The sequence below is a fragment of the Pseudochaenichthys georgianus genome, chromosome 7 (assembly GCF_902827115.2).
Source record: "Pseudochaenichthys georgianus chromosome 7, fPseGeo1.2, whole genome shotgun sequence".
Lineage (NCBI taxonomy): Eukaryota > Metazoa > Chordata > Actinopteri > Perciformes > Channichthyidae > Pseudochaenichthys > Pseudochaenichthys georgianus.
Window position 1 is genome coordinate 11096684 of NC_047509.1, and position 16518 is coordinate 11113201.

The window sequence follows — 16518 nt, forward strand, 5'->3', positions numbered from 1 at the left end:
AGAATTCAAAAACTGATTATAAACTGCCTTTGGAATTGTGCAAGATTACAGTGATTCATTTATCCTTCACATGGTTGACAACTGATTTAAAAAAAATGTTTTAGTGCAGCTTATAAAGTACGAACATGCCAGCTAAACTAACGAATGAATGACAAAGAGAATTCCTGTTGCTTTGCCTTTCAAGTTGACAAGTTAAGTGGACAGCAGCTGTCTGTGAGTGACTTTACAGGGGCCCTAATGCTTCCTCTCGCTTTAAAAACAATTAGGATCAATTACAACCCTGTCAACAGTGCTATGATCATCAAATGTAAACTAAATTGCATCACTTATGAAAGCCATGAAGACTCTAATCCAGGATATGCTCCGGCTCCATCATCAGCAGGTCTGTCTGAGAGCTATCAATGACCACTAATGGGCCCTCCCCTGCAGGCTAAAGACTGAGTGTACACCATTGACTATTTTCAATCCCGTTGTTGTCATAGCACTGTTTGATAGACAGTAGGAATATATTTTCTTCCATTTTGGAACAGACTGCTTGCTGTTCTGGTTTTGGATTAAAGAAGTATTGAATACTGTTGACCTACTTCTGTGTGTGGTAATTAGGCTGCAGAGTGATCTTCTTTTTTAGTAGAGACAGGTACAACAATAGTTTACTGGAGCCTCAAGCTCGTAAAAAGCAAAGCACACGCCCAGCTTTATAAACAGTATTATAATGTATAGTGGATCAAGATTTGCAAAACTGTGGATATGAGCCAAGTATCATGAAAAGAGGTTGTGTCCAAGATCAGCCGTGTTATTGTAAGATAGTATGGCAGGCGGCCTGAAATATTAGACCAGAACGTGACTTCTGACAAACAGATTAAGCACACAAAGCATTCCATTTGGCAAAATACTGTGAATTTAAAATGTGATCAGAGAGAGAACTTGCCTGTACTATATTAACTGCACAATTTGGCATTTAAATCAATCTTTGCCTTAGCCCGAGAATCAATCTCATGTGAGCTGGGAACATTTTATATTTGCATTATGCATGAGATAACAGCTGACATGTCAGTTGTATTATGTGTGCATTGGGGACATGCATCAGTTGTATGCAACCTACATGTCAACATACATAACTGTAAGCCTAACAAAGGCCAATGCATATGGTGAGGAGGTAACAACAGTATTTACTGTGTGCTGAGATCAAGTGTGTGCATTCAAGTTTGAGTCACGATGTCAACTTAAATAACTAGTTTATAATAATACATTTTATTTATAAGCGCACTTTTCATTTGCACAAACAAAACTCAAAGTGCTACAAAATTAAAAAGGGTGAAACAAAAACAAAATAAACAATTGAAACAACTAACAACATAATAAAAGCCAGAATAAAAAGCCGTCACTGTTTATGCAGCTGTTCAACATGATTTATATTTTTTGCTATATATATATATATATATATATATATATATATATTATGTGTTGATGCATAGTTTCAAGAATCAGATATGGTATCCGTGTGGTTTTCCACAATAGATGGACGAATAATGGACTCAAGCTTTTAAAGTATGAGTAGAACGGGAGCAGATTATAGGGCAGAGCCGGCACACTTCATAACAGAGAGCGCTATCTGTTCAGACAGAAAGACATGCAGGCTACCACGCAACACAATGCTGACGTAAGGATAGGAACAATAAAACCAGTAACAAAACACACAGGGCACCGGGGTGGACTTGACAACAAAAAAAATAGGGTATGAAAACAAACTACTCAAATGTGATGTAGCAGTAAGGCAATGAGCTCTTCTTAACAACTTGACTAACTAATTAACTTGACTGTGGCTGGACAGAAGTAAATGTAATGTGACATAAAACCAAAATCAGACTTGGCCTTGAGAACTTGACCCAAATTGAAACTAAATCCTAATCTGACCTGCTGGAATGGGGCAACAGTCTGGGTTACACCATTTTGTCTCAGTTATATTTGAGACCATAAGACAAAAAAAAAGAGCAGAAATGCTTTATGAAAAGATTCTCTTTTACCACATGACATGTGTTACATTTTCTTAAAATTGACCGTTGATATGTAATTGATTATCAAAAGACTTACACATTATGTTTCTATCTATTGACTCATTAGACAATCGACATTTTGTATACTCCTAATGAAAAGTGTTTTACAATTTGTAATAAACTCACAATATGATATTATACAGATTATTCAGTGACTGCCATAATAATAATTGATGCAACATAATGTTTCCATCTACATTGCTCTAATCGGTGCATGTCATGAGTACAGGAAATGGGTAGGGCTGTTTATTACTGTCTAACCATGTTAACTAAAAAGCTCCACACACATCATCAGGGAGCCTGGCTGCTGCTGCCCTTACTGGGAAACTATAGTTGTTTCGCCCATTCAGTCAAGAGATGACCTCATCGATGAGAGTGAGAGGAAGAGGAGTGTGTAAAACTGTGGAGGATGACTCACAGTCTATCCATGGCAATACACAGACACACCATGGCTTGTGTCATATGGTGCTGTGCAGGATACAATGAACACGCCTTGACAACAAAATGAAGCTTTAAAGCCTGTGATTCCGACGTTACCACAACAAGCCTGTGGCGAGAATATAGAATATTGAAAGATCACAGAAAAAATAAATAACGTCCTTAACATGAATTTCAACACACTATATGAGGTGAATCTCCCAACCTTTAAAAACAATAGAATCAGTTGGTATAGGCAATTGTAAGTGACGTAATATTCCTTGTGTGCATGTCCTTCTTTGTTATGTGGTGCTTATAAAGGCCCAGTGAAGTGCCTAACTGCAAAGCACTACACAAGGCAGGAAACTGATCAATTATTGAATGTGCCCTCGGGTCTTAGCACATGGTAGTAGAGACCTACTGAAAATAAATGGCACATGGAACTGTGGACCAAAAATAGCCACTGCAGTTATGATATCATATGTTTGATAAGATACATGACTTTACATTAAACTAATAAAACATGAATATGTCTTTAAAGCAGACATTTTTACACACTTTGGAGTCAACTAATCTTACATCACCACATGTTTAAGGGTTAATTTGACCTGATTAAGAAAGCCATGTGACGAGACAAATTACATTCTGCAGTAGTCGGTTTTGATTTAGCAGTTGGGCTGATCGGTTAAGCGAAACGTGATTCATTGCTTCCTACATGCCTCTAAACTCAGATCACTGTCACATGTTGACTCTGGGATAAGAGAGAAGTATCGGTTAACGGTACTTAGCTTTATTCATCAGTGGAAATTAATCCAGGAGATTACCTGTTAGATAAAGATAAACTAAATAACGTTACAAAATCCAAGATGAAGCAATGCGACTTCACAAGATGCTTTGTGTATTTCCTATTTATCGAGTCAATGAATCATCCGCGTCTGGAGATACGATTTAATCATCTCCAACGTCAAACTATTTGTTAAGGAAGACCGCCTTTATCACACACTGTATTAGCTTGTGTGAGCTATCTGCTCTAACAGACGTGGCTGCTTTTGTTAGCAGCCGGGTACCGAGCTGTCCATAGCCGGGTGTTGACGCCTCGGCTACCGTTAGCTTGTGCAACTAGCCTGTTAACGCTCGTTACGGTGGGATATCACCAGTCATTTAACAATGAGTAACGTTAGCCGGAGGCATTATATAGTGGAGATGAGGAGAGCCAACAAAGAGGAGCTGCTATCGGTAGCTTTTCGCCTTGCAACCACCAGTCCAACACCAAACACATTACTGTCTACCTGCCTCGCCTGCTTGCTAACGCCTTGTATTAGGATTTCATCCCTTTCTTCATCCACGTTAGCTAGCTAACCTACCATACAATTAGCTCATGTTAGCTTTCCGTTGCTAGCGTACCCACAACAATTGACAGTCTAGACGTGGACGCCCAGTCTGCGAAAGAAAGCGACAAAATCTTACTGTATGGCGGTTGACTGGTAAAATCCTTAGTCCTTGTCTGGTCATTCATGAAATGCAGACAAGACGCAGACGGGATACGGTGTCCTGCCGTAAAGACACACAACGGCGCTGTGAAGAAAAATGTGTAGTACACGCCCTTGACGACGAGGATTGGAGTCCACATTTTCTCCGTAACCGCTCTCTGCGAGCGATTGGTCAGTTCTGATCATCGATGTAATCGAACATGAACGGGATTGGTCCATTATCTGTGTAATGTCGTTCTTAAATGTCTTTCCGATAGGTGCGTTTCATTTTGTCCCTGGCGCCGCGGGAAAAGACTCTATAGAGCCTTGACATAAAGCTCATACATATTCGATCCATTGTGGCCGCCCGTCTCCCAAACAATGGAGCTTACTTCAATTGAGGCCAACCAACCAAGCTCCCTACACAGCAGGGATTGTCCACAAAAGATTAATTGAGCGCTGCTTGCCTACAAAGAGATCTATGTTACAATTATTATTATTATTATTATTATTTTATTTGATATCACAATATGTCCCTGGGCATATGAATGCAAAACGCCCAAACTGCTCTTTTGTTATTATTCTATTTGTGTACTTTCCCACGTTTACTCAATGTATGTTATGTTAAAGAACACCTCTAGATGACACAAAATCAGACATCATATTTTTTAATTGGATGAGTTATCAACAAAAATACATGTTATTGTTGTCAATGATAATATCTGCAAGTTACCAGTACACATAGCCTTTTGTAAATAAAGCTTTAGGCCTTGCTTTGATTGGTAACTGAATGAACTGTAGACCATACACATTGTAGTAAGTCTCTTATATTTCTTTTCAACAAACACTAAAACAATAGGCTATTCTTTGCAATAGACAATTATAGAGATCTTCAATGAAGACATTATTGCAGACTGAGCATTATAAACCAAATACATATAATTGGAACAGGAAGGATTGTTGGAAAATGTGTCATAAACAAACTACACTACACAACTTCATTGAAACACGAGACAAACGTTCTACTGTTCACAATAGCTATGAAAACAATGTCTCACTCTTCTGTTGCATTTATTTACTCATCAACTTAGAGAGTACCGTTTTTGCCCACTGTTGTTCAGCTTTCTTTCATGAAATGATTGCCAATAAATTAATCACTCTCCCGAAAATATTAGATTTTTTTTTTTAAAGGGGAAGTTAATTTTTCTGGGGAAATGATTGTAGCCTACCTATAGAGATAGAGTTGACTAGCCTACTTATCTAGATTAGTGTGTTTTACATCAGTCAATTAGTTGTCCTACAATATTGTAGTGGTTATTTTCATTGCCTACAAAATCTTCATTGTGCTTTTATGATGCAGAGTATATAATGGTTGTTTTTAATGCCAGATAATATCGGCCTTTCTGCATAGCCTATATAAAAAAAAATCAAAGACTATCTTCAACAGCCCTGTCCCACCTTCTCTTCACTGGTACTCACTTGTGTTGGAGCAATAGCTGTGGCCTGTAGTGGTGGGTGGTGATGAGTCTGAGTCTGCAGAGGCTGTATCTTCATCCTGGGAGCAGCCAGCCTGGATGGCCCGCAGGTAGCTGTGGCTGCGCGACCGGAAGCACGTAGGCGCAGGCAGATCCAGAGCCTCCACTGCCTGCGACTCCCCCTCACAGTACGGTACTGAGTGCCCGTAGCCGTGCCCGTATACCTGAAAGTACGTGTGCAGACTCACACGCTGAGAGCAGACGGCAGACTGAATAATATGCATTTACCAGGTACAATATATACCCAGTCGTGGATGCAGTATTTACATATATTCAAGCAAAATGTACTGAAAGTATAAGAGGTAAAATGACTAATTTCTCCAAAATGGCCCATGTGCTTTACATTTCAGCATTTATGATTTCATTGTTTAACTGTTATAGCTTGTTAAGGTGAGGCTAGTTTTGAATACTTTATGTAAAATTAAATAACTAAGCTTCAGCTTGGGGATTGGGCCTGTGGAGGGTCACATGATGGGGGTTGTGAGATGATTAACATGAGTGGAAAGAACAGAAAACAATGTTCTGCTGGACAAATGTATAGATATTTTAAAAAACGTTCTGTGATCTTTTTCATACTGTGAAATATTGAACATGTGTTACCTGTTTGGGCCTCGAGAAGTCATTTAAACAAAATCATCGGAGAAGATTAGAGAGGAATTTTCATGTTAGACACAACTCATAGACATCTCAAACATGAGACTGTTTATTTGTAAGGCTGACATGTCAAAAAAAGTTAGTAACCAATTTAATTAATATTAACTTAATATTTATTTAATTTACAACATAGAGGGTTACATGTTCTCAAAGGTTGGGAACCACTGCATTCATGTTTATTAATTTCGAAAAAGTAACTGGTAACTAAAGTACCTAAACTATTTTTGAGGTTTTTGTACGTAGTTACCTTCCACCACTGTCTCTAGCTGTGAATCGAGCAGGACACAACTATTAATAGTTTTCGAGAAATCGATGGAAAAATGGTGTGATGGCTTCTTGCTTTTCAGCTAATACAAAGATGCTTATTTTTGGCATCATTTTATGAGTCACTTAAAGCTGCTTTGTCCCAGTATTTATTTGCTGCACAGATTTGTCATTGTATCATGGGAATAAGCTGTGACGCCCAGCACCATCTGATGTGTTTGATCAAACGACATACAAATAAGTAGAAACAACAAGTTTGGGTATTTTTACGGTTGACATTTAGGTGGCAAATATGAACATACTGTGTGTGGTACATAGACATAAATAATATTCCCTGTAAATGAACTGATAGAACTCTTCAATAACATTGGGGTTTGTCATCCACACATTCTTTACTCGGATTGACTTCACTGTTACATTATCATTTGAATAATGCAAAGGCATTACAACTGATGGCATTTATTCTGTATGAAAGAATGTTTGCATTAGTCTGGTGTGTGATTTTTGCATCCCACTCCAATGCTGCTGCTGAAAATGTCTCCTCAGGTTTACACCGAGGCATATGTCCCACTTTGACATTCTGCAAACACGCTCAAGCATCTCTGTTATACCTCTAGTTTATTCCCGGCTGGCTCATTCACAGACGTCTCAATAGACTTTACATACACTTAAATATTCTCTCACGGCAGATTCAAAATTGGAGAAATGTGTTTTTTTGCTCATTCCCTGGTGATTTTAATTTTCTTTTAATTGCTCTCTGGAGATTTAAGAAATCACAAATTTCATAAGGTAGGAATATCAGCAACAAATACAATAAATGTTGCTGTCATGGAAACATTGGTTGACATCATGTTGTTTATAGTAAACATATTTGATAAGAGAGGAGACATACCTGCGTGGTGGAGCCTCTGCCCAGTGTGGCAGAGTATTGACTGAAATCATTGCTCCTGTAGCGTGGGGGGGGCTCCGTCGGGCTCACCAGGCAGTCCAAGTTATCGAGGCTCCGATTAGTCGACAGCTCTTTCAGGGACGGCAGGGAGCTGTGGAAGTGAATATTATAATAAACCTCTCAGAAGTCATAGACTGGAATAAGTGAAGGCTGTGTTTAATTGATGATATTCAGGAGAAACTTTAAATCACACTCCAAACATTTTCCCTAGGGATTTAAAACAAATTAAATACTGCTGAGATGTGTGGATAATGATATGTGCTCGGGTTTCAAATGGCAGCACAAAGGAAACAATGGTTTATAGGTAAAACTGATAAATATGTTTTGATCTACAGTTTGTAAAGTTTCCTCTGTTCTGCCTTACCCTTCAGGCACCCGGTGTTAGTGAAAATGTGTGTGCATAAGCAGCAGGGTGTGGTTGAGGGATTTCCATGAATTTGCATATTATGATATCAGGGCTTGAGGAAGCAGGCAAGAGTAAAGTACAAACACACCACTCAGGGTACCTGCAAGGGAAAAGATGAAGCAGGAGGCTGAGAGGAAAAGTACTGGGAAAGATTAGCCAAAACAAGGTAGTGGGTAGTGGTAGTGGGGCAAGTGAGGGAGGGTGGATGGCCACACTGCCTGCCTATGGATAGCACTGACCTCAGATGCTGCATAGAGCATGCATTCTGTAGTGGAGACCACAGATAATCCTCCCGCATGAGAGCGTAGCAACGAGGTCTGTTCGTGTGGGGTGAAACACATGGCAACATTTCATCTCCTATTTCTCTTGTACCAAATGAAAAAATTATACTGGATGTAATTTCTTGTCCACTCTCAATAATATCCATACGTCCAAAAATAGCTTATATTAATTTGTTTTCACTAAGTGCTGCTGCGCATCCAGAACATTATTTGTGACAGGATGCTGCCACCTGCTGACTGCCTTTGGGGACATGACAAAACCTTTATTCCAACAATAGAACCAACAAATAGCCATATTTGAATGAATGTAAAGTAAAACAAACACAACTATGGCAAATCAATGAGCATGATAATCAAGGTAATCATTTCAATATGATTCTTTATGCTGTTGGACTCACTTGCGTTGAGCGAGAGGCGGCTGCTGCTCACTCAGGGAGTGCTGGGTGGCTTTCAGGTAGCTCTGGCGACGGGCGGACGCTTTGGGGGAGGGTTTGGGGCTCCCCTCTGAATCCTCACTGTCTTCTAGGTCCCCCATTGCTTTCACATAGCTGCCACTGCGCATCCTCCGACAGGGGATCTCAGTTCCTCTGCCCCGGCCGCGGCCCAGCGTTCCTGCCCAGTCCCCCATAGGGACCTGGATCATGAAAACCCATATACCGTTGTGAAACTCTTAAACCAGGTAATGGAGAAACTTCAGGTGTAATCCTTAAACACTTAAAGTATTCTATGGTTTGTGTGTATTTATTTTATGAAATAATATTCACAGTATGGTTCTGGGAATGTGCAACAATGGTATCTAGAAAAGGAAATATGACTGTGATGAACTTCATGAAAAATCTATAATAAACAGAAACTATAGAAGTCAATATGATTAACTAAGGGTTTTAAAAGTAAAGACTGTTGGGGAAAAGTGCCCCCTCACCCCCTTGTTTTCATCACTTCCTGATGCCAATGGGACCATGTTATTTGATCCCTTAGACCAGGGGTGTCAAACTCAATTTCATCGCGGGCACATCAGCATTATGGTTGCACTCAAAGGGCCGGTTGTAACTTTAAGACTTTATAAAAATACATATATAAATATTCAATATGTATAAAATAATGTATTATATTACATCATTGCCTCTGCATTGGATTATCATCGGATAGGGTAATAACTTCATAATTAACTACGTCTGAAAGCAGAAGTCTAGGGCAAATAATCTTATAAGTCTTTTCAGTGCGTATGTCCCAAAATGATTTAAAAAGAAAAGCCAAATTCTGGAGAAAAAAGAAATAGAAGTGACATTTTGAAATAAAAATCTAATTCTGAGAAAAAGGAATTCTATGAAAAAATGCATATTTTGAAGAAAAAAAGGCAAATTCTGAGAAAAAAAGGCAAATTCTGAGAAAAAAGTCATATTTGAGATGCATTGTGGGACATGCAGTTTATGGGCAACGTGCTTCTGTAGCATGTAACCGTATAATAAACAAATTATATTCTTTGCAAGCTCTTGTGGGGCCACATAAAATGAAGTCGCGGGCCGAATGTGGCCCCCGGGCCTTGAGTTTGACACCCCTGCCTTAGACATTCGAAAATAAAGTCAAGGTTATTAAAATGTTGCTATTTGGCATAACTTCAGACTGCAACAAATACTGTTTTTGTTAAAGCAATTAGTTTGGCAAGAAACTGTAAAAATACCCCAAATCTCTGAAGTATTTATTTAATAAAATGATACACATTGGGGTATTCCTTGTGATCTTTCTTTGGGAACTAATATAGTGTCTTCTTTCTTCCATTCATTGAGCGTCTCCTGAAACCTTTGGAGCCGCGCTGGAAAAATATCTAATCAAATTATCAGGCAATTCAGAAACTCCCTTCCACGTAAACTACATTAATAAAACCCAACAAAATTAGTTAAATTATATAAATAACCATGAAAACTTACAAAGAATGATGATGAAGATGAATACTCACTGGCCCTCCTACCTGAAGAAACTGTTGTGCCAGGTCTTGGTGGCATGACTTGGTTTTAAGCAGGGTCCTGTTAACTGAAGTGGAGCCCTTCTGCAACACTTGCCTGGCCTGGCTGAGGGTGAGAGTGGACCAGGAGCCCCTCTTCACCAGTATGTCATCCTTGCTTCCTCTGAATCTTCCCTCTCCATCCTTGGATCCTACCTGGTTGGCCTGGCATGCCAGAAACTTGAGGTCACTGCTGCTTTTCGAGGTCTTGAGGGTATGTGCAGAAATGGTGTGGTAGCCCTGTGGGATATGTCTGTGAGCGGCCTGGCTGTCTGACACCGCTCTACCGAGAGTCATCATGGTCAGCGGATTGCGGTAACCTACAGCAAGAGTTCCAGCTCTGGAGTCAGTGTCCAGGGCGTCGTCCGAGCTCCAGAAACCTAGTGCATTGGGCCTCGGTCTCTGCTTTGGCCCCTCAGTTTTAGCCCTGTCTCTACTCTTGCTCCTGCGTCTACCACCGTCCTCACCAGATCCTGTGGTGCCAGTCCCTCCAGCAGGGCGCCCATTAACGTTGCCTTTGATTGCAGAGTTTTCCAGGGACTGGGACTTAGCGAATAGCTTCTGCACAGAGTGCATCAGGTGGCGTATGCGTCCCGGGCTCTCACTGCGTTGCTTAGACATACGTCCTCTATGAAACTGCAGTGTGCTGAAGCCGTCCCGCTGCAAAGGCAGGTGCCTCTCCAGCTGATCCAAAAGGTTGGAGGGTAACCGATTAATCTTGGCTGCTGATGCCGAGGAGATGGTGGCTGATCCACTGGTGATCATGGGAGCCCCAGTAAGGCCCAGACCCAAGCCCATGCCCACAGACAAGGAGGTGGAGAGTGGATTTGGCCTGCCGCCCTGCCCCACTCCAACTCCTCCAGCCATACAGGCCCGGGAGCAGTCAACCTGGGCCGACTGGGAGGTGAAGTGCAGACGAGGGAAGGTGCTGCTGTTGGAAATCTGGCTAAAGGGCAGCAGGCAGTCCGGGGTCATGGCGTTCGGGCTGGTTGGGCTGGTGGGAGAGTACTGGTGGAGATGGGGGTCCAGGGTGCCATAGTGGTTCAAGGTGGGGCTCAACAGAAAGGCGCTGTGAGGGTCAGAGGTCAAAGGATAGAGAGACTTCTGTGGGCATCCCGCTGGCTCACAGGAGTCAGACAGGTGGCGGCTGCGGTTGGCTCCTAACCCTTTCATGGTGGCTAAGGTCTTAGAACATGTCTCCAATCAGCACGGCTCTACGGACCTGAAGGGCTCATCCTGCAACGAGAGAAAAAACACAGAAGTGATTTATTAAACATGGAATTCAAAACGTTATTAAGAAAATATCTCTGATTGGTGGTGATATTTAGTAAGGCATTCTGATATGTGAAGGGAAGTTTATTAAAATACAACTTTTTAAACTGTGTCAAGGTATTTTGCTTTCACATTTTCTCTGTTGTTGTTTTATCCTAGTTCAGAGGTAGATTCTCTCAGGAATGTATGATCAAAATAAGCCTATTTGTACCTTAACCTTTTAGTTAAGAGTGCATAACAGTAAAAGAGCAATTTGCGTACAAAATAAAGGCTCGGAGGGGGAGTTCTCCACATTAATACTTAAAGCTAATGAAAACATTAGAGTTCGAGTCCACTAACAAGGGTTTTCTTTTTCAGTGTGTCCTTGAAACTTGTTGTAGTTAGTGAGCTTAAAACAGGAATAATAGACTGTCTCTGCTGTCTCTGAACAGAGAACAGAGCCATTGTCCTCAGCAATAAGTTTCCTTATAGGCAACAACCACCAGGTGGAGCACCAGCAGCAAGTGTACAAAGGGCAGTGTTTGGCTTTGTGGGAAAACACAAACATTAACATTGCACTGTTTTGAATAACATTTCTAAATGTACATTCATAGTTTTAATTAATCTATGTATTACAACAATCCTAGTGCATTTTACAAATCTAATGAAAGTGTTGTTATCGTATTGGGTTGATTCTAATAGCAAACAATGAATAATACATACTGTATGCTCACACAGATTGTCTTTGATTTACTGTCTCCATCATGACGCCACTAAACACATGACAACAACGGAGCCATAAGGGTGAAAATCAAAAGACAGACAGACTTAATCACTGACTACTCTCACTGCAAAGGACAGCCAACTCAGTTTAATGCATGAACTGTTCAACTAGACAGCCAGGGGCTCAATCTGCAGCACGACAGTGACGAACGCCCTGGAGCTACTCCACTGACAATGCATAGAGAGAGATTTTGTGAGTCACACATGTAAATGAGCTTTATATTTGAGGAGGGTTTTTTTCTAAGCAGGAAATAAACCCTCATTTCATTGAATCTTTTTGGGTGCTTTGCCATTCTCTCTAATCCGTTAACTATGGGATGAACTGTGATTCCTTTTTCTTCCTAACCATGGGGAACAATAGATCTTCCTTAAAGCCCACTGAAAAAACAAAGGATTCTGGAGAAAAAACTAATATTTCATAGATGTATTTAAATAGAATTGATATTAGACACAAGCAGAGATAAATGCTGAAATAATCGGATAAAAATGCACTAACTGTACCGGTATTATTAATTACAGTCCATGTATGCTTTCATTTTATTTTGTAAACAGTTCACAGAGAGACGGTGGGATTGACAGCTGATGTACAGCTAATGGTCATTGTCTTGCCTGGGATAAATCTAAATCTAATATGGCCTCTTAGTCAATATGCCATATAGTTTTCCAATGAAACCACAATCATTTATCTTAACATCGCCCTTAATTAGTTGTTGTCATCTACTGTAGCGTACATGATATATCTCTGCCATGAAGGGAAACATGGTGGCCTCAGCAGTAAAGGGGAAAAAAGCAGAGCAAATCTTCTTTTATCACAGGCCTACTCGTTCTCAAAGCTCACTATAAACACAGTCACATTGCATCAAGGTTATGGAAACTCATAATTCACACAGCAGAAATCCATGCTGCATTAAATTCCCTCCAACAGATGCTGTCTGTATCACAGTGGAGTGACTCACTGATCAGTCAATGGCAAGAGCCCTCTCCCACACCAAGCATGACATCTTGCCTGGGAGCTGAATGTGCAACGTTAACCGCACACAGTTTCATTCCACTGTGTTGGTTTGCCACTTCTTACGTCTCTCTGACCTCCCATACACCCTCTACAGAGCGAGAGCAGCCACTTATCTGAGTCAGTGTTCCTGGACGGGCGCAGCGGTGTGCTGACAAATCCACAAGAGTTTTACAATGCTGTAATTCATCCACCCGAGCTGAGCCCCACGTGTTCACGTCCCGTAGGCGCCACTGCCGACAAACTGACACACACCTACTCACTGACACACCAACACACGCAAACACGTGCTAACCCACCCACCCGTCCAAACGCAGGAGCTGAACATCGCAGGGGCAAGATGAGAATGAAATAATGTTCACAGTTTGTGTAATTCTGTCAGTACATCTGTCTGTGTGTGTGTGTGTGTGTGTGTGTGTGTGTGTGTGTGTGTGTGTGTGTGTGTGTGTGTGTGTGTGTGTGTGTGTGTGTGTGTGTGTGTGTGTGTGTGTGTGTGTGTGTGTGTGTGTGTGTGTGTGTGTGTGTGTGTGTGTGTGTGTGTGTGTGTGTGTGTGTGTGTGTGTGTGTGTGTCAGCAGGCTCTTGCATAATTACAAGGTGAATGAATCCTTGGACTGCATGCGATGTGAGCAAATATGTTTCTCCCTCACTTTCACACACCGTAGGGAAGCAATAACTGTCCGTGGGAATTATCTCAGAGAATCTTGCACATCACTGTGAGTGACAAGAGCGTTTTTCTCCTTCACCAGCAGCTACATGTGCAGCACATCCATCATCAGAAGTGCAACCTTAAATGATTTCATATGCATATTGGTTGCAGTTGGAGTGAACTTATGTAACGGGGAGAGTGATCTTGCAGTTGTTTGTGTATTCTGGTCCTGTAAGGGTCATTTGGAGGGTAGAAACTCATGCATGCATTTGGTTGATTGGTGTGTGAAGGTGTCTTTGGAAAAGGATAATGGGATTCGAGTGTTTTCAGTGCTACAGTGAGATCTTAGTGAGAAAATTCCTTATTCTGTGTGTTGATGTAGTATAATAATATTAATAATAATAACTATATCCTCAGGTTTTTAATATTTTTAATATTGAACTATAATCTTCTAAATTATTTGTCAATTTACTGTCTACCAAGTCCTATTATTAGCTAGAGCAGATGGAAGAAGCATTGCCTTCTCCCTACACTACGCTACAGTGCTAAGAACAAACCTATATAGTAGAGCCACTAGGGCCGATAAAGAGCATAGTGATGTCTCTGGATTTAACATGCGTAACATGGAAAACGTATTGTTCCACGGAGAGTCAGAGCAGGTCAGATGGAGTGTGCTGTGCTCACGGCTGATATCCTCAATACAAAATAAAAATGACTACTATGCATGTACTGAAGAAAATCCACTTTAACTACAACATTGACATGTTATCTATTTTTAAACTGCTATGGCAAACATTAATAGAGTTGACATTTTAAACACCAAGCAGATATGTAAAACATTTTGCTTTCATAAGCTACAATTTGGAGTCATGTTTCTCGCCACCTGACAAATGTAATATTCATGCTCCACTGTATCGATGCTCCTCAAAGATTACGAGGAAGGTGAAGAGTGAGCCATCTTGCTTCCTTCTCATCTCTGCTGAGAGTTTCACATGTTCACTACCAACTGGGTGGGCACTCACGAGAAAATGGCTAACACAAAGTTTACGAGCAGAAGAGCAAGACAGCATTTCTGTTATTTTTGTATTTACATCTTGTCTTTTACTGGACCTCAATAGCAGATGTCATGAGGTGAAGATGTGAGGGAGAGTTCACGAGGACAACAGCGATGCTAAGAAAATGTGACTGAATTCACACGAGGCTTCAACAACTGGGGATGTACACTGAACAAAAATATAAACGCAACACTTTAGTTTTTGCTCCCATTTTTCATGAGAAGAACTCAAAGATCTAAAACATTTTCTACATACACAAAATAACCATTTCTCTCAAATATTGTTCACAAATCTGAAAAGATCTGTGATAGTGAGCACTTCTCCTTTGCCGAGATAATCCATCCCACCTCACAGGTGTGGCATATCAAGATGCTGATTAGACAGCATGATTATTGCACAGGTGTGCCTTAGGCTGGCCACAATAAAGGCCACTCTGAAACGTGCATTTTTGCTTTATTGGGGGGGTCTGGGGGGGTCAGTATCTGGTGTGAGGGGTAGGGGTAGAGTTAGGGTACCCCCCCCAGACCCCCCAATAAATCAAAAATGCACATTTCAGAGTGGCCTTTTATTGTGGCCAGCCTAAGGCACACCTGTGCAATAATCATGCTGTCTAATACATGAACAACATCAGCCACAACAATGATTTAATGTCTTGAAAAAATCAGGGATTATTTTAATGGTCAAACCATCTGATAATGACATAATGTGGTCCTATACTTTATTTTAATGGTTATCCCTGTACACCTCACTCTTGTACTTCTGTTAATGTCTGAGATATGGGACTTCTTGGGTCCTATACAACGTGGCTGTCGCATCTTATTGTGCAGGAAAACCAAAGCCAGATTACTAACAATAAACAAGCACAAATGTTATCGAGGCAGCAGCTTTGAATAATGTTTATTATTGGAAGATGTCTGAGACTTTCCAAATACCTGGCTTGCAGTTATGTATTTTTCTAGTGTTCACTCTGACAGAAAAAAAAATCCCAGAGGGAAAAAATTATATTTATAGTTTGCTTTAGACTTTGGATCCCATTTTCAGCTGTCAAGGTAGAAATGTAAAGTAGGCTACTTTTTGTTAAGTAATGAAACATTTGGGACAAGCTTGAAATGTTGTTTCTGGGCAGGATTGTAAAATGTGAAATTTAATTTTTACGTCTTCATCCCGTACAATGTTATGTGCAATGTCAATTTGTGTCAATTGTTTGCATCTACAAGCTTCATACTGTTGAACAAAAAAAATCTGAAATCTTTTCAACATGAGCACAAAGCATTAATCAATTACACAATCCAGGCTCTTACATATTGTGATTAACAACCATGAAATTGTCTTTTACTTAGTCTTGAAACCATTAATTGAATGTCGATCTTTAAAATGTTGATACAATTGACCTGAAGGTGTCGCTACATTAATATAAGCACATACAAATTAACCAGTAAATATTTTATAACTGCAAAATAAAAATAAATAAATGCTGTGTCTCAAGTTTTATAGCATTATTACATTGTTAACAGTTTCTTTATTATACCAGTGCCTCCAATCAAACAGTGAGTTTAACAGTCAAATTAAGGAGAGGAAGGCACATTAAAAAAATATCTATTCTTAACTACAACCTCATTAATAAAGTGAGATCAAATGAAAATAAACATGAAAGAATGAAATATTTAAGGATCTTTTTGACACAGAGGTGTAAAGTCTAACGGGGATGTAACTCTGAACATAATGTACTTTGACAAAACAA

At 40.3% G+C, this 16518-nt stretch overlaps 1 protein-coding gene across 2 annotated transcripts in view; it reads right to left on the minus strand.

Moving 5' to 3' along the window:
• Nucleotides 1-16518, minus strand: part of dlgap4a (discs, large (Drosophila) homolog-associated protein 4a) — a 95577-nt gene that overhangs the window by 15481 nt on the left and 63578 nt on the right. The window contains exons 2-6 of one of the 2 annotated variants that reach the window (XM_034087186.2): nucleotides 9999-11267; nucleotides 8428-8663; nucleotides 7988-8065; nucleotides 7286-7433; nucleotides 5420-5666 (exon numbers count right to left, since the gene is read on the minus strand). In XM_034087186.2, coding sequence (XP_033943077.1) covers nucleotides 5420-5666; nucleotides 7286-7433; nucleotides 7988-8065; nucleotides 8428-8663; nucleotides 9999-11204 — 1915 coding nt within the window. In that variant the 5' untranslated portion in view covers nucleotides 11205-11267. The remainder of the gene's footprint in view (nucleotides 1-5419; nucleotides 5667-7285; nucleotides 7434-7987; nucleotides 8066-8427; nucleotides 8664-9998; nucleotides 11268-16518) is intronic. The other variant, XM_034087187.2, reaches the window with a different exon arrangement.